Source organism: Manis javanica, chromosome 3, assembly GCF_040802235.1.
Source record: "Manis javanica isolate MJ-LG chromosome 3, MJ_LKY, whole genome shotgun sequence".
In the NCBI taxonomy this organism is placed as follows: domain Eukaryota; kingdom Metazoa; phylum Chordata; class Mammalia; order Pholidota; family Manidae; genus Manis; species Manis javanica.
The window spans coordinates 78,754,327-78,772,523 of NC_133158.1; the positions used below are offsets into that span (position 1 = coordinate 78,754,327).

Consider the following 18,197-nt stretch of genomic DNA (forward strand, 5'->3'; position numbering starts at 1 on the left):
GGATAAGTAGTTTTTCAGAACAAGGAAGCCACAGGGCCAGTAAACATGAAAAGATTTTCTAATTTCATTAATAGAAAAATGCAAAGTATAATAATATTGAATATTACTTTCTACCAGGGTTTTTCAGCCTTGGCACTATTGACATTTTGGATCTGAAAATTCTTTATTTTGGGGAAGGCTGTCCTGTGCATTGTAGAATGTTAGCAGCATTCCTGGTGTTTACCCACTAGACACCAGTAGCACCCCCTTCCCCACCCCCAGTTCTGACAATCAAAAATTTCTCTAGACATTGAAAAATGTACCCTAGCAGGAAAAATCACCCAATTGAGAACTATTGTGTTATACCCATTAGACTGACAAAAATTTAAACACCACCGTCCTATCTCTTGCTGGCAGGAATGGTGGGAAAGTGGTGCTTTAAAGCACTAGTTTTTTTTTTAAAGTCTTGAGTGTTTTTAAAATTAAAACTATATAAACCCTTTGGTTTAGCAATCCTCCTGATGAAGACACTTACATGAAACGACTTGCCTTGTACATAGCCATTCTACCTTCCCATCTTTGTCAGTTAATCATTTAATCACTTCAATCTGAGTATATTCCTGAGTATCAACAAGTGTTTAATAATTGTCTCCTCTCATTTCAGAACTCCCTTGATAGAGCCCAAGCAGCCAAGAACAAAGGCAACAAATATTTTAAAGCGGGAAAATATGAACAAGCTATTCAGTGCTATACTGAGGCTATCAGTTTGTGCCCCATAGAGAAGAATGCTGACCTTTCTACATTTTATCAAAACAGAGCTGCAGCCTTTGAACAGTTGGTATGTATCCTAGGTTTTTTCTGTTCTTTTTGTTTCTCTTTATTTGCATAATGTTTCAGTTAATGCCACTCAAATAAGTAATAATTATTTTGAATGTAATTACAGGAATTATTGCTTTGTTTTTATATCCTTTAATTACATAACTAACTTTCCAAGAAGAAATTTTAATTCTGGTTGTTAAAAGTATAATCCAAAGTTATATGTATAATAAAATAATCCAGATAAAGTTTCTGGTGATGCCATCCTCCTCAACAGTTTGAAGCAAATGCTTCCATTTTTTGTCTCTATATATGTAATAGTGGCATATATGGAGGGAAGAAGGCCATAGATGAATTCCTATTAAACATATTGTTTGCACCATATTTTTTCAGTTGCCACTATATCTTGGACAGCTTTTAATAGCACACACAGATCTGTTTCATTCTTTCAAAAGGCTGTATGTAGTAACTGTTGTAAAGTTGTATAATGGAAAACATATTCCTATTGATAAACATTTGGACTATTTCCTATTTTCTCTAATGCATTCAGTGTTGCAGTAAATATTTTTAAGTATTTTTTTATATACTTTTGTGGGGGGATAAAATATTACAATAAAATTCTAGAAATGGAAATACAGAGAGATAGTATCAGTACATATACCCAATTATAATATATAGAGTATGATTGTCTTCCAGTATTCTCAGGACTACTACCAGTATGAATAATAGCTGCCACTCTAGTAGGAGAAAAATACTCTCTCTTATTGTTTTAGCTTGCATTTTTTGAGATGTTAGCTAAGTTGACCATCATTTTCTATGATTATTGGACATTTGTATTCTCTGCATTTATTCAGCCAAATTTTACTGACTTTCATATGTGGAGGGTTACTATGGTAGGAGCCGGCTTTATAAAAGCAAACGGTTGTGCATAGAACTCAAGGATAGCAAAACTGAACTATTAAAAGACATTTTTGATAAATGCTTTGAAGAAGCACATGATTCTGTAATAGAGGAATTACTGGAGATGGAGTTGGTGCATAAAATAGTGAGTATTAAAGAGAGTATTAAATGGAGGACATGGTAGGTATAATTTTTTTGAGGCAGGAAAGAGTTTGGTGTGTTTAAAAATGTATAAAGAATACTGGGGTATAGAGAGATAAAATTGAAGCAGTATCAGAAACCAAATGACACAAAGCCTTGCAGTGGTAAGGAGTATGGATTTAATTCTGAGTGTAATGGGAAATACTTAAGGGTTTTAAGTAGGGCAGGAACACATCTAATACTGCTCTCACTGTTCTGTAAAGAATATATTTGAAGGAGGCAAGAGTGGAGGTAGACAAAATGAAGGGTATTGTAATGGACTTGGTGAGACATGAAGGAAAGCTTCTCTTCTGAAAACAGCTTTCTGTTGCTCTAGAAATGAAGGATAAAGAAGAACAAGAGTTTTAATATCAGTGGGGTAAGGAAGGGGTAGGCAGCTAAGTAGAAGTTGAATTGAAAAGTATCTCTTTTAAGAGAGTAGTTTAGGTTAAAGAGATAAATTTGGGAGTCATCAGATTTTAGATGTTCTATCATGTCAGGACAATAGATGTGATCACCTCGGGAGAGAGAAGAGAGAAGGCCTTGGAGGTTCCAGTGCAAGATGGGGTTAGAGAGGCAGAATTCAGTGAAGGAAACTGGGAAGTAGCAGCCAGTGAGGTAAGTGGAAATCAAGTTGCATGGCAACTCTTCGGAGGTTTGGCAATAAAGAGGAGCTGAGAAATGGGGTAGTAGCTGCAGAGAATTAAGGTATCAAAGGAGGGTTTTTAAAAGATGGAAAATACTAGAGCATGCATTTCTATGCTTATGGGTATGAATCAGTAGAGAAATAGATTGATGCAGAATGAGGAGAGCTAACAGAGTGAAGTCAAGTCGGGAGAGTGTGGATCTAGATCACAAACGGAGGGTTGGCTTTTGATGGAGAGAGGCACCTCCTTAGTTTGAATAGGAGAAAAAGAGATTATATAGACTTAGGTAGGTTTGTAGATTTGGTGGTAGAAAGGTGGCCTAAGTATGTCCTTTGCCAATTAAAAAAAAATCAGGTTGCTTACTGTTATTACAGATATTTACATAAACTATTTTAATGTATAGTGGGTATTAACTCTTTGTATGTATTGGTGATATTTTTTTTTCTACTGTGGGATTCTTAATAGTCCATGAAGTTTGGAAAACTGATTTCTGTTAAAAACAGTGCTTCCTTTAGTTTGACTTCTTTTAATACTTTCATTTACAGCAAAAATGGAAAGAGGTGGCACAAGATTGTACAAAGGCTGTTGAACTTAATCCCAAATATGTGAAAGCTCTGTTTAGACGTGCAAAAGCCCACGAGAAACTAGACAATAAGAAGGAATGTTTAGAAGGTGAGGGTATTTTTGTGTTTACATATGAAAATAACTAAAGGCTTTGTAGTTACTGGTAAATTAAACTCTGTGAGTAGAAAAATCAGTTGTATTTAAAATTTTGACTCTTCCCTAATCAACAGTTTGTTTTTTAATTTAAATGGAGATTACTAATATTTCAGTATTGTCTCTATTCCCAACTATGGAATTAAATTAGTATTAAGATTTGGAAATTAATGAGCATCTGTGTAAGTCAATGAATAAGAAATCAGAAGAGGCTTTACTAATGATAATATTTCTAAGATTCTACATATTTTCAGTTAATATCCCTTGTAAGTATGAAATAATTTTGAGATGAATCATTGAAGAAAACATTTGTTTTTTGCCCTTGGGATTTTCATACATTAGAAATTATTTAATTGGTATAAGGCACCAAGTGAATTTGTCATTCTCAGTAAAAACTATAAATATTCTATAGCCTCTAGTTGACCCTATCTGTTGCCAAAACTTCAGTTAGACTATAGGCCACTGGCTTTTAAAGTACATTCTTCTAGGTCATATGGAACAAAAGCTAAGTGTAATTTCTACAATCTAAAAGTGCCTTCCACTACAATTTTTTTCATATTACTTCCTTTCTTTATTATTAAACTTTGTTAAAACCAACTTTAGTTTTTAATTAAAAATTTCTCTTTATATTGAGGTACATGCTATAAAATGCACAAATCTTAAGTGTACAGCTTGATGAATTTTGGTGTATGTAATGTAATCATCACCCAGATCAAGGTACCAAACATTCTCACTACTTTTTTTCCCCCTCACCTATTTCCCTCATTCCCTCTGCCATCCCCCTATAGTAACCACCACTACATATTTAAATCTGCTTTAAAAGCATCAATAATCAGAAGATTTAGTCATAATCATTTTTTAAAATTTATTTTATTAAGGTATTATTGTTATACACTCTTATGAAGGTTTCACATGAAAAAACAATATGGTTACTACATTCACCTCTGTTACTGTGTTCCCCTATACCCCATTGCTGTCACTGCCCATCAGTATGGTAAGATGCCGCAGAATCACTATTTCCCTTCTCTGTGCTACACTGTCTTCCCCTTGCATAATCATTTTTTAAAAGTAACATTATTATTTAAAAGGAAAAAGCTGTTTTATTTTTTAAATCTGGATTACCAAGTAAGAGTGGTTTAGAGAACATTTTAGAAAAATTTGAGGTTTTGTGAGTCATATACTTTGGTGGTAGGTGGAAGTAGTGTTGCTTTGGAAAAGAGAATTCTGAGTTTTGAACCAGGCCTTGAACAGATCATTGTAGAGAGGAGATTAAGTGGATTTTAGATAGGCAAAGTGGGATAGGAAAAGACACTGACATTGGCACTAGCCAGGTTAACAGGGAGCATACAAATTGACTAGTTTATAGGAGCAGGGAGCTGGAATTGTGGGAAACAGAGTTCAGAAAAAAGGAATAGCCATTGTTTGACTACTTTGAATAACAGGTTGAGAAGTTAAGGGAGTACTGATCTTTTAATTTCAAACCGTTGTGCCTTGAGCTGTGGCATAACCAGATTAAATGGCTTTTTTGAAGCAGATTTAATTGCGAGATATGTGGCAAAATAGCTTTTCAGACAAAGAAGAACTCTTGAGGCCCATAAAAAAGACTGGACATGAGAGAGCCACATTATGTCAGTTTGGCCAGAAGAGAAAATTCCTGGATTCCTTACTTGCTATGTAGAATGTTAGAGTGATATAAGACATTACAAATCACAAATCATGCAGTACAGTCCCTTTCATTTCACAGGTGAGGAAAGTAAATCCCAGAGAAGTGGGGTAACTTTCTGAGATTTTAGTTTGGTCACAGAGTATAGAAAACTAAAGTGTTAAGAATCAATTTATTAGAAATGAAATTGATAGCCACATGAGGCATCAGGGTAATAAGATGCTGTGAATTCTTTTGGTAACATGCTCATTCTATGCTGGTAATCATCTTGGCAATAATGTCATCCTTACTCTTGCTTTTTCCATCATTTCTAGATGTCACTGCTGTGTGTATATTAGAAGGGTTCCAAAATCAACAAAGCATGCTGTTAGCTGATAAAGTTCTTAAACTTCTTGGAAAAGAGAAAGCCAAAGAAAAATACAAGGTAAATTAATCTGATTTGGTTAATAGAGGGAGTATACATTGTGAAAGGTCATTTCTGATTTATATTGCTTAAATTTGGGCATGATCACAATGGTAACAACTGAAATCAGATCTGGATTGTACTTCTTTTTCCTGTAATTTCTTGGGCTTTTTTGACTTATCTTTCCAAAATAAGAATGTAGGCTATGCCCAATATTGTACCTGGAGAATACTGGAAGAATATTCATCTATATAAGGGATTGCCAAACAAGTGGCCTGTGGGCCAAATCTAGTCTGCCTATTTTTATAAATTATATTTTATTGGAATGCAGCCACTCATACGTTGTATTGGGCTGCTTTTTAAGCTAAAACAGCGGAGTTGAGTGATGGTGACAGACTGGTCCATAAAGCCTGAAATATTTACTACCTAACTTTTTACAGAAAAAATATGCTAACCCCTGTTCTATATCACTGGTTTTTTTGTTTTTTGTTTTTTGTTTTTTATATCGTATACAGTCACATGAGCAACATTGTGATTACTAGATCCCCTCCATTATCAAGTCCCCACCACATACCCCATTACAGTCATTGTCCATCAGGGTAGTAAGATGCTATAGAGTCACTACTTGTCTTCTTTGTGCTATACTGCCTTCCCCATCTATCATTAGTTTTGAAAGGTATACTGTATAAATTGGCATGGGTTTTGGGCAGTTAGTAGCAGATGGTTTTAATTTAAGAAATATTTATTGAACAGTGCTCCATAGTGGGCATTTTAGAAGGCAAAGTACAACGACATGGTTCTTGCCCTTATAGATTACAATTTAGTCAGACCATTAATAGGTATAAAAGGTGAAATATGGTGAAGTGTCATGGGATATGAGTGCCCTGAGAGTACCACAGGCATCACTAAACATTCCTGTAGATTTTCTGCTAAATTTCAGAAATATGGAGGCAGTTGTTCCTTTTTTCTTTAGTAATAATTTATTCTTCTCTTAGGTTGATTTTAATAAGCTGCATGTATGTTTTATTTTGCATTTCTGAATATTAGCAGAGTTAAAACAGGTTTCTTCACTGTAGGATTTTTGTGTGCTAGGATGTGTTGTGAAACTTCAGGAGAAGTATAGCTCAGGAGTGGTTCTCAGTCCTTTTTTATTTTCCTCCTTCAAATACAAAGACATTCAATCTACCAGAGTAACATGTGACGTTCTTAAATGACATTCTTAACCTTTTTTATTTGCCTTGAGCATCTCATAGAACTGGTGTTCCTGAAAACACTTGTAAAATGTCTCACAAATTGAACCTCAACAGAACCTATTGTTTCTTGTTATTGTTGAGCTGGTTGGACTACAGCGTAGTAAGAAACTATAAGATAACCTACATTTACAAAGGTTCCAAGTCAGTTTGTATCTATATTTTCTTATCTGTTTGTATGCCACTTTGTAAATCCCCAAATTACTTTTCATATTGTTTTTATTTTTACAACAACCATGTAAGATAAATAAGGGGAGTATTTTTATTTGTCATTGTAGAGGTGAGAAAACTTCATGACCTGTGCAAGGTCACATAGTTAATAAGTGGCAGAGCTGGAATTTGTATCTTGTTCCTTTGATACTTTAGTCCATTCTTGTAACATTGTTTTCCTTTTAAATTTGTGACTGCTTGTCCAAGACAGGGAGAGATGATAGCTTCATTTTAAACTGAAATAGGAAACTAAAAGACAGTAATGAATTACTCAGCCTCCTCTAAGTGCTATTTAAATTTTTATTTATGCCTTTCCTGTAAATTGGTAAAATGATTGCCACTATCTCTTCCTACTCAGTCTTTAGTGAAATACTGAATTCAGGCATGTTTGTCATGTGATTGGTGACCATGTGATTTAAAATACTTATTTATGTAATCCTAAATTAAGACATTCAATCTCTCCCCAGAAAGAGCAAAAAATAAATAAATAATGGGTTTTCCTTAGATTTCCTCTTCGGTTTTCTTCGTTCCCAGTCTCATCTATCCTAGATTAGATCATTTATGAAGCCCGGGTTGTTTTTTTTCCCTCCTTCAAGACATTAAATCTACCAAAGCAATAGAAATTACATTTGTTATACATAAAATTGAGAATATGTATTTCCATCTTTAAATCTTTGGGTTGAATTTTGTAGATAACGGATCCACCATATATTATGAGAGTCCTTTGGCTGTGCTATTCCATCTTCCCTCTTTCAAAACTTCATCATCTTAATTGTTCTATGAGGAGAAACAAAATACTGCTATAATTATGGATTGGGTTGCCAAGACAGAAAGTAATAATTAAAACAGGAAATGTGATTTCATTCTGACTTTTAATGGCACTTACTATAATGGAGGTCTGCAGATGTAATACAACTGGAGGACAGATGAAAACCCACGGTAAATGGACTTGACGTTTCAGTACCCATGAAAGATTGGGCTTGAGTGGTAAATTAGATGCTAATCTTCTGGGATAGACACCAGAAGGAGATAATTTTAACTCAGCAGTTAACTTGCCTCCTGTGTTCCAGATTTCACTGTTTATTTTACTTTTAAGTACATCTTTGGGGAGGGGAAAGGCTCTCATTTAAACCCTGCTTTGCGCAGCTGAGACTGGCAACTTTACCATTTCTTCTCTCTCTTGTTCTGTGGTTTGGAATCTAATATTCTTCAGTTATTTGAAAATGAAATTTCAATTTTTTAAACAGTTGTTCTCAGTATTTTACAAATGTACCTGCTTCTTTGGTCAGTGTTTTCTCATTTTGGTGTGTTTAAACATGGTTAAATTTCAGAATCGTGAGCCTCTGATGCCATCTCCACAGTTCATCAAATCTTATTTCAGTTCTTTCACGGATGATATAATTTCACAGCCCATGCTTAAAGGAGAGAAGTCTGATGAAGACAAAGACAAGGAAGGGGAAGCCTCAGAAGTGAAAGAAAAGTAAGTGTGCCAGGAATGGTATCTGCTCAGTGTTTTGGGAGAGACTTTTTGGGTTATTTTTTTTGCTGCCATAGAGCCCAAGTGGGGCTCTGAGTCATCTCAAAAACAAAACTACCTATCTACAGATGAACATAAAAAATAAATGTTACATAATATTATTGTAACAAAAATACATCTCTTCTCACATGTACCTGTTACACCCTGAGAGTTAATTCTCTTGTGATTCAAGTTTTTATTGCTAGGGATCTGCCCTTCCTTTATGGTCCTGTATGATGCTCTAGAGGCTCCCATTGAGTCGAGTCTTTGACCATACTTGAATAGAGGTACTAACTTAGAAATAATTGTGTAGCTCAATCCAAATATTTTAGTGCGGGGAAGTTTATAAATTATAAAACTATGAGATATTTAGGAGTGCCTGGAAGAAGGACTTTTTAAAGTTTTCTGCTAGCCTAGGAAAATACCATATTTTGGGCTTCTTGTGTTTGCTCCTGTGGAGAGCTGAAACCAAAGTACAAGATGCTGCATTTACAACCAGAGACCAAGTGATACAATGTAGTGCAGAAGCCATCTAGTTTGCTTTTCTGTTTAAATTGATCAGTATTGTGGTTTGCTGTGAAGGCTAGCTCTCCTCTGTAAGAGAAGGTACATTATTATTACCAACATGACATTTTTGAAAGAGTTTGAAGAAAAGGGAATATTGTTCCTGTAGCAGAGCATAGTTTTACATCTATAGCATATTGAAGGTTTGGACTGCTTTTGATTTTTATGTCCCAATTTTTCTGCCATTGTTGGCCATCTTTTAAGGGAAGTACTATTCATGATTGTACCAAGATTTACAAATTTTAGTTAGTTGATGCTCAATATTTTCACAAAATTGTAGTTGGGATGTAAATATTTAAGATGATGCCAGTAATTTCTTCTGATTAGTAGATAGTCCTTGTCCCAGAAAAACTACTGTAAAAGTTAATGCCACTATTCTAAAACTTTATTGAGGAATAAGACATGGCTACTGTTCACAAGGACGCTAAGTGGAAATGGACTCAAGTTTTTGAACTCCATTTTACTCTGAGCCTTAGTTTAATCAGTTTTTTAAATGACGCTAATTATACCTTTGAGGGTTATTGTGAGATTTAGAGGTCATGTTTGTGAGCATCTTAGCATGTAAGTTCTCAGTAAGTAGGAACCTTCATTTCCGATCTGATTTAATAATATTTTTTTAGCCTGGTGAGCTGAGGAATAAAACTGGAGTGCAGAGAATATTAGAATGTGATTGTGATAAAGGTTAGCACAGAGGTCATAAGGTTTTGACCAACATAATTTTTAAGTCACTTGCTGGTTTTCTTTATCTATATTATGTAACAAATGAAATAAGAAAATATATTTTAATTTATAGTGCCTGATATTTGTAAGACCCCTTAAAGGTCATCTACTGCAAATTTTTTCCCAGTTCAAAAAAATCCCCTTCTATGAGCATCCTCAATAAAAGTCATCATCTTAGAAAAATAATATTGTGGTCACCACATTTTAAGTAGGGAAGGGTGCTTTCTTTAAAATCTTATTTGATGGAAGAATTCCTTTAAATTTGCTTTGATATTTCCACCTATTCTCTCTAAGTCTGTTCTTTTAGGTAAAACAACACAATTTCTCAGGAGAGCCCTTCAGATATTTCCCTGCCTCCAGTCTTGCTCCTTTATACTCCATTTTCCACAAGGCAGCCAGAGTGATATTTACAAAGCAGAACTCAAGTCACACCTCTTCCCTTGGCTCCTGTGACCCTAAATTTTCTTGAGTATTTCCTATTTCTCTCTTCTTTCTGTTAGTCATAAAATAACTACTGGGTGATACGAGTGTGCCATAGATAATGAAGGTGAATAAGATAGGATCTTTGCCTGTGTTACAGATCAGTATGTCGTTAGCTCATCTTTTCACATATTTGAGTAACCAAGGTTCCTGCCATTGACTCTGCTGTTTCCTTTTTTAAACTAACTCTCTGTAAGGCATTAAAAGAGCCCAGTCAAAATAAAAAATCCTAAACTGTTACCTCCCTGTCCTACTCCAGTTCCACACTAGCTGACTAACCAGTTAAGGGGAAATGGATAGTTGCTTAACCTGAGGTATACTAAATGTGGGAACTTTTAGCATTTGGTCCTTTCTTAGTAAATAAAGTCCTGTGTTCATTTTTATTTTCAGTTCTGGGTATTTAAAGGCCAAACAGTATATGGAAGAAGAAAACTATGATAAAATCATAAGTGAATGTTCAAAAGAAATAGATGCTCAAGGCAAATACATGGCAGAAGCATTGTTACTACGAGCCACCTTCTACTTGCTTATTGGCAACGCCAATGCAGCCAAACCAGATTTAGATAAGGTGATCAGTTTGAAAGAAGCTAACGTGAAGGTACATTTAAAAGTTTTGTGTGTGTGTGTGTGTGTGCATAAAAATAAAAATGAAACTTCTAAGATATGTTTTGCTAGATTTTTTTCATTTCAGTTGCCATTCTCCAAAAGGTTGCTTTTGCTTTGGAAGAAACTACACCTAATGGTGACTGAGTTGGTACAGTGAAACTGAAACATAAATATCAATGGTAGTCATCTTTAGCTATAAAAGAATTTTTTCCTAAAGCATCTAGTAGCTTAAGCTTCCCTTTATATAATCTACTGTATTACCTATGTGTGGTGAGAGCAGTGTTATAGGTAATACTGTAGCATGCAATATGGAGTACAGGATTATAGAATGCATTTAATGAAAGTAAACACACTTGATATATTCTGAAAGATTTTGTGTTATATCAAATAAAAGACAGGTTCTAAAAATAATGATATGGAAAGATATTGAAGTACACAAAAAGTTTTTGCGGTTGTATGGTTGGAACAGCTTTTCATTTTCCAAGTGTTCTTATGTGTATGTAATTATTTTCATAATTAATTAGGGGGAATCTGTTGAATTATATGGGCCTTCTACACAGTGTAACAAGAAAACAGCTTAGCCACATCCATGTATTCTGTGGAATTGAATGTTGTTTTCAAGGTTTAAGTATAAACAAATTATCTTAACTTCTTGTAAATAAAAAGATAACAATTAACTCCGTTCAAATGTTCCTTTCAAAATGAGGTTTAAAACTGAAAATACCATAGTAATATTATCTTTAATTTTATTTCCTGCTGCTTTCTTGATGATTACAAATACATACTATTATGTGTTATTGTTATAATTATGGGGACATTACTGTTCGTTTCATTAAGGAAAACATTTATATCTACTTTTGCCTTAGAAAAAGAATTCTGGAGAAGGTATTTCTTGCTTCATGATCACAACTTTTTGTTTTATGGCAAGTAGTAATGATGCATATCATATGCCCTGTACAAAAAAATTAACTCAGAATGTATCAGAGGGCTAAATGTAAGAGCTAAAACTCTTAGAAGAAAATACAGGAAGAAATTTTTATTCCTTAGTTTAGGCAGTGGTTCCTTAGATATGCCACTAAAAGTGTAATCACTCCAAAAGAAAAGATTCATCAAAATTAAAAACTTTTGTGATAGAAAGGGCATCATCAAGAGAAAATAGATTCCACAGAATGGGAGAAAATATTAATAAATTACATACTTGTTAAGGGGCTTATATCCAGAATATATGAAGAGCTTCTAACAATTCAGTAATAAAAGGACAAACCAGTTTAAAAAGAGGCCAAATACCTGAAAGACATTTCTCCAAATATATACAGTGGTCAATAACATGAAAAGTTGCTCAGCTTCATTAGCTGTTAGGGAAATACAAATCAAAATCACAGTGAGATAATCACTTTACACACACTAGGATGGCTATAATTAGAAAGATGGACAGTTGAAAGTATTGGTGAGGATGTGGAGAAATTGGAACTCTTGTATATTGCAGGTAGGAATGTAAAATGGTAAAGTCCTTTTGGAAAGTAGTTTGAGAGTCCCTTAAAAATGTTAAACATAGGGTTATCATATGACCCAGCAATTCCCCTCTTAGGTATAAGGCTAAAAGATTTGATTACACATGTCAGCATGAGAACTTGTACATGAATATCCGTAGCAGCATTATTCATAATAGCCAAAAAGTGGAAGCACTCAAATGCTGATCAAGAATGGATACATAAAAGTGGTGTATCTCTACAATGGAATATTATTCAGCCATTAAAAAGAATGATGGACCGACAAATGCTACAAAATAGATGCATCTTGAGAATGTTATGCTAAGCGAAAAAAGCAAAACACAAAAAGACCACATATGATTCCATTTATATGAAATGTCCAGAATATACGAATTCATAGATTGATGGTTTCCAGAGGCTGAGGGTTAGTGGGGGAAATGGGGAGTGACTGCTAATGTATGTCAGGTTTCTTCTGGGGATGATGAAAATGTTCTGGAATTAGGTAATAATAATGGTTGCACAACTCTGTGAATATACTAAAAGTGACTGGTACACTTTAAAAGGGTGAGTTTTATGTTAATTATAAATCAATGGAACTGTTATTTTTTTTAATTGAAATAAAAAGTAGTAATGATGAACCTTTTCTCATTTTGGGTATTCAGCTTCAAGCAAATGCTCTCATCAAAAGGGGTAGCATGTACATGCAACAGCAGCAGCCTTTGCTGTCGACGCAGGATTTTAACATGGCTGCTGACATCGATCCTCAGAATGCAGATGTTTACCATCACCGGGGACAGGTAAAGTGCTGACCCTGGATCGAGGAAGTTGCTACCAGTTTTGAGACTGTCTTAAGATTTCCTGTATCACTTCTGATAGCTGTGAACAACATATTGCAGTGGTTTACAGTTTGGGTTGTCATTTACTTAATCCCTTCTTAAACATTTGTTCAAAATCTTATAATTTTGGCATTTACTTATTAAAAAAGGAAGGCTATAAAAATGGGCTTGCCAGTTCATGTTTGTTTTTCAGATGTTTCTGGCTCATAGGTTTTCAGTGAGTAAAATATTAAAAACATTAGTGAGCATTTTGAGTTAATGGTAGAATCAACAGAATTTTTGTAGGCTTCTTGCTTAAGGAAATAATTAGCCTGGACTAGCCAAACAGTACAAAAAAAAAAAAGCAGTCCCCAATTTCATTCTCATTTGGGGCAAACATGGCTTTTTAATCTGCTTGTTTAACATGGCTTCTTGGAATGCATTTGGATAGAAAGTGTAAGCTGTCCATATACTAGCAGAAAGGCTGCAGATCTTTTTATTGAAGAGTTTTACCTAATATTTCTGTCTGAAGGGTGTTACGAAGTGTTGAGATAACCTCATAAAATCATTGACATTTTGATCTTAACTGGTCGTATCTTAAGATTAATTAGAAAGGTAATTATTTGATGCCTGATCTGCTTTGAAATCTAAAGGTACAGAGGAGCTGTTTAGTTTTCTAGAAGCAGTTTCTTAAGAGTGATCAAATTTCAGTGCGAAACTGGTGAGTTCATAGTGCTTTTTAAAAAATTGGACACTAGTTTTAAGGTTTAGAATCTTCCCTTTAAAATTGTAAGATTTTCTTCATTCAGTTTCTAGAAGGTAACTCTATATTGAGTAACTACTATATGCTTAGCATTCTGAGCTGTGATAAGGGCCACAGTGTGTACTGAACTGGTGCACCTATTATTCTGAGTTGTGTTTATGTATGTATTTTTTTCCTCAGCTGAAAATACTGCTTGATCAAGTTGAAGAAGCAGTGGCAGATTTTGATGAATGTATTAGGTTAAGACCTGAGTCTGCTTTGGCACAAGCCCAGAAATGTTTTGCATTGGTAGGTTCCACTTTCTTTTTTTATTTTCCTAGAAATCACTTTTATTTACATTGCTAACAAAGATAAATAAATCGCTGTCTACAGAAGTTATTATCCCTCCAAAGGAAGACTGCAGGAGGAAAATGTATTAGTTCAGAGAAACAAGTATATATGCTAATTGAGGTACTACTCCTATATGTCTCTAGGTCTTTTATTTGAGTTCATCTTGATAATGTTTGTCCCTGATTGAACAGCACTGTTTTTCCTGCTTCTCTATCATAAACTAGTACAAACAACAAAAGCATTTTGAGGAAATACTCAGTGATCATGGTATCACATACCTGCTCTCTCACCATCTACAAATAGCCTTTGTACAGCTATTGATATTCAGAAACAGAGCTAAAAAACAGGTGAAATAAGTCCATTTCTAGTGAACTGAGGTACTTCCAGTCAGTCCCATAGCCTGAGGCCTGAAACCACTTCCTTTTAAAGAAAGAAATTGGGTCACAAACACATTTATATTATAGATGAAAAATGTTTTTGGATGAAGGAGCTTTGTAAACACTTTCAGTAAAGTGATACGGTTTTATTAGATTTAATTTTCCCCCATTTATATGCAAAGTTAACTTCATACATGTTAGTATGCTTTCTTCTTAAGTACTGAACATCCTGAAATTGTATAGTGGCAACAAAGGTCCTAATTGTACATAGCATTTGGGTCCCTGCTCTGGAGATGTTCCTTTGGAACTCTTCCATCTGAAGCAAATTATGTTAGCAAGTCACTGCTTTTATAGAAAGATTTATGTAATTGTGTGTGACTTTTGTAATATATTAACATTCTATGGGTTTTTGAGTTCTTGATTTTACAGATCTGTTCTGATTTTTAAAATAGTATCGACAAGCATATACGGGAAATAATTCTTCACAAATCCAAGCAGCTATGAAAGGTTTTGAAGAAGTCATAAAGAAATTTCCAAAGTGTGCTGAAGGCTTTGCACTATATGCCCAGGTAAATGTGATTTTGTATATTTTATCAGTTGCCATTCCTTTTTTAATAAGCTGCATTCATATGCTGAATACCAGTAAGAAAATCAGAAAACAGTGCTTCTCTGGTTACAGCTTCTGTGGAAGTAGATGATTTCATTTCTGCTTTGATTCTCCTGACTTCCAGGATCGTCTTCAGTCAACTCAGGAGGGGCTCCTATGGTACAATAATTGAAAACCATGGCCCTAAATTCATAACAGAGAAGCTTAAGTGGATTATTTCCCTTATGTTTTCATTTGGATTCTATTTGCAAAATTTAATTATCTTAAGAAAATGCAGTTGGAGGGGAAGATGTCCATAGAAAGGGTTTTCTATTTGATCATTATCTTTTTAATGGTTAGATGTATGACAGCTCCTTTTAATTTCTAAATGGTTTGTCTAAAATTCTTGAAGTGTTTTTAGGATCGAAGCTAAGGAAAACAATTTAAGTATGAATTACTTTAACTTTTTAATTGTAGTCTGAAGTCTTTGAAAACATTAATTTTCAATCAATTTCAAAGAAAACGATTAGCTTCTTATAGCCACAGTTGTACTTCTTTCTCCAACTAAATAACGTCTGAAAGTTGCTTTCGGTATCTACATAAACTAGCCATCTCAGTATCTTTTCTGTGTATTTTTTTTTATTCCAAATGTTTTTCCCACCCAAACATCACAGAAATGCTAAATATTTGAAAATGACCATTTGTGTGGACTAACATCTCCAAACCATCCTTAAGGCTGCTTGTATTGTTTTTAATTTCCTTCATGCTCTCTTTAGTCAAGTTATAAGAAGTTCCACAGGGAGAAACTTTTTTGAGGGCTTACTGAGAAGGAACTATGAGAAGATTGGTTTGTGTTGGATCTATTCTTGAAAACCCTAAATATCATTGCATTGTTAGGGATTGAGATTCTAGGATATGAAGTACAACCCAGAAATTCTTTAACTTCAGTTTGAAATCATCTGATCTATTCAGTCTTTGTTCTTAGGACTGTGACAATAAAGAAATGAAAACTGGTTGCTGATTATACACACTAATTGTGAAACATAGACCAAATAGAAAAATTTATAGTATATATAGAAGATACAACAAATGAACATTATAACTTTATGACATTTGTACTGAATAGGCACACCCAGCTTTATGCCTTATATTAGGAATAAACCAGAAGGGTGACAACATCCTTATCACTAAAATGAAATTCTGAAGGGCTTTTTGGGGCAGAGGCAGCTAAAAGAACAAAGGCCACTGAATAGCTTTTAAAGAACCTAATACTAGGTACAATCTTGCAGAGGCTTTGTAATTGCAGTTATTTCCCTCTCACTGTGCTGCCTTCAAAATAGGTTTGAACTTACTTGACCTGTCTTCTCATTAGCACTAACATTATTAACAATCTGCACTAAAATTACTGTCTTCTGGTCTCTCTCCTGATTGATTGATTGATTGATTGATTTACTTATTTATTTATCTCTCCTGATTTTTGCTTCACTATTAGGTAGTTATATATTTACACACACACACACACACACACACACACACACACACACACACACACACACACACACACACACACACACACACACACACACACACACACACACACACACACACACACACACACACACACACACACACACACACACACACACACAGCTGTACTTAGTGACATAACTTTTCAACTCTCAAGCTTAAGCTTAGATGCTGGCCAACTCTCAGAGTTACAGTTGGAGCCTGATCTGGTATCCACACTGCCATGGGATTTGTCTTAAAATAGTTGATTGTAGCTGTTTTTTTTTTCTCTCACCACTCATTTTGAAGGAATGACTCTGGTAACAGTTAACATACTTACTTGAAATTATCATTCTAAATGAGTATTGTTTTTAAAGTTATTCCCTTAGGATGTATTATGATAAACTCTGAGTAAGTGAGAATCTAGAACTGACAGGCGTGGGATTTTTCTGTATTCTATAGTTCAGTAAATAGCTGTTGTTGCATATAACTACTTAGCAAAAAGAAACAGCGTAGCATTATTTATAATAATGCTACATAGAAAAGAAACAATTAAGGGGCAACATTTTAAATAAGTTTGTAACCCAAAAATACCACAATCTGTTAATGAATGGATAGTTTTAATAATTGATAAGCAATGTACTTTTAACTGTGTAGGTTAGCAGTTACCTTAATATAACTGAATTATATCTTCACAGGCATTAACAGATCAACAGCAGTTTGGTAAAGCTGATGAAATGTATGATAAATGTATTGATTTGGAACCAGATAATGCCACAACATATGTTCATAAAGGGTATGTATTTTTGTGGTTCTGTTTGTTCCAGTAAGAAACTGAATTTCTTAAGATGGATTCCTTTGGTCATTTAGGAAGGGGGCTGTGGCATAGTATTAGTAAGTTTTTTTTAATGCTGTGGAGCTTTTCTGTTAATTTTGTAAGTTTTACTTGTGTTTCATTCTTACACAGCAATTAGTAAGTATACTATTTTCATTCTAACTGACGGATTTTGGTCCTGAACACTCTGTTACTTGTATCGTAACAGGAAACTTGTGAAATAAGTTTTTTCTGTCCTTGTATACTTAAAATACCATTTAAAAAAAAACCTTTGCTTAAATTTATACAAAGTAAAAAATTAAGCTATGTAAGTTAGTAACAGAGTCTAGACTTTTTGGACATTTTTTTTCACCATAAGGAATTGAGACTACAAAACCAAATTGAGGGAAAAAAAGTTCTTATGTTGATTATATACTGTTTTAGATTTCATTTTTCCTTGTAAATTATGAATTCACTGAGGGCAGAAGTTGAGTCATCACTTTTATTCCTGTTGATACTGGACTGTGGTCACATCTGACTGCCTTTCTGCATTTGCAGTTTACTTCAACTTCAGTGGAAGCAAGATCTCGATAGAGGTTTGGAGCTTATCAGCAAGGCTATTGAAATTGACAATAAATGTGATTTTGCATATGAAACCATGGGAACTATTGAAGTACAAAGGTAAGTTCCAAAGTCTGTTCTTTAAAAAATTAAGGTACCTCCATAGATGATAATTTTTTCATTCTTACTATAGTATGTTATTACAGAATATCCACTAAATTTCATGTTAATGTTATGCCTTTTGAGGCAAACTTTCATCAAAACCACACAACTTTGATGTTCCTTGTTTGATTTTTCCAATTTA

General features: G+C 34.2%; 1 protein-coding gene and 1 long non-coding RNA gene across 3 annotated transcripts in view; one reads left to right on the forward strand and one right to left on the reverse strand.

Moving 5' to 3' along the window:
• Positions 1-18,197, forward strand: part of TOMM70 (translocase of outer mitochondrial membrane 70) — a 48,729-nt gene that overhangs the window by 26,408 nt on the left and 4,124 nt on the right. Inside the window, exons 2-11 of the mRNA XM_036998627.2 lie at positions 644-817; positions 3,068-3,194; positions 5,217-5,326; positions 8,097-8,245; positions 10,436-10,643; positions 12,804-12,938; positions 13,900-14,007; positions 14,879-14,995; positions 17,217-17,314; positions 17,891-18,013. Coding sequence (XP_036854522.1) covers positions 644-817; positions 3,068-3,194; positions 5,217-5,326; positions 8,097-8,245; positions 10,436-10,643; positions 12,804-12,938; positions 13,900-14,007; positions 14,879-14,995; positions 17,217-17,314; positions 17,891-18,013 — 1,349 coding nt within the window. The remainder of the gene's footprint in view (positions 1-643; positions 818-3,067; positions 3,195-5,216; positions 5,327-8,096; positions 8,246-10,435; positions 10,644-12,803; positions 12,939-13,899; positions 14,008-14,878; positions 14,996-17,216; positions 17,315-17,890; positions 18,014-18,197) is intronic.
• LOC140848406 (uncharacterized) lies at positions 5,766-12,797 on the reverse strand. Of its 2 annotated transcripts, none has more exons than XR_012129230.1 (2): positions 11,939-12,797; positions 5,766-7,542 (listed from the first exon to the last, which is right to left on the reverse strand). It is a non-coding gene; the product is annotated as an uncharacterized lncRNA (long non-coding RNA). The 2 variants fall into 2 exon arrangements; XR_012129231.1 differs by lacking the exon at positions 11,939-12,797 and adding an exon at positions 8,039-8,171.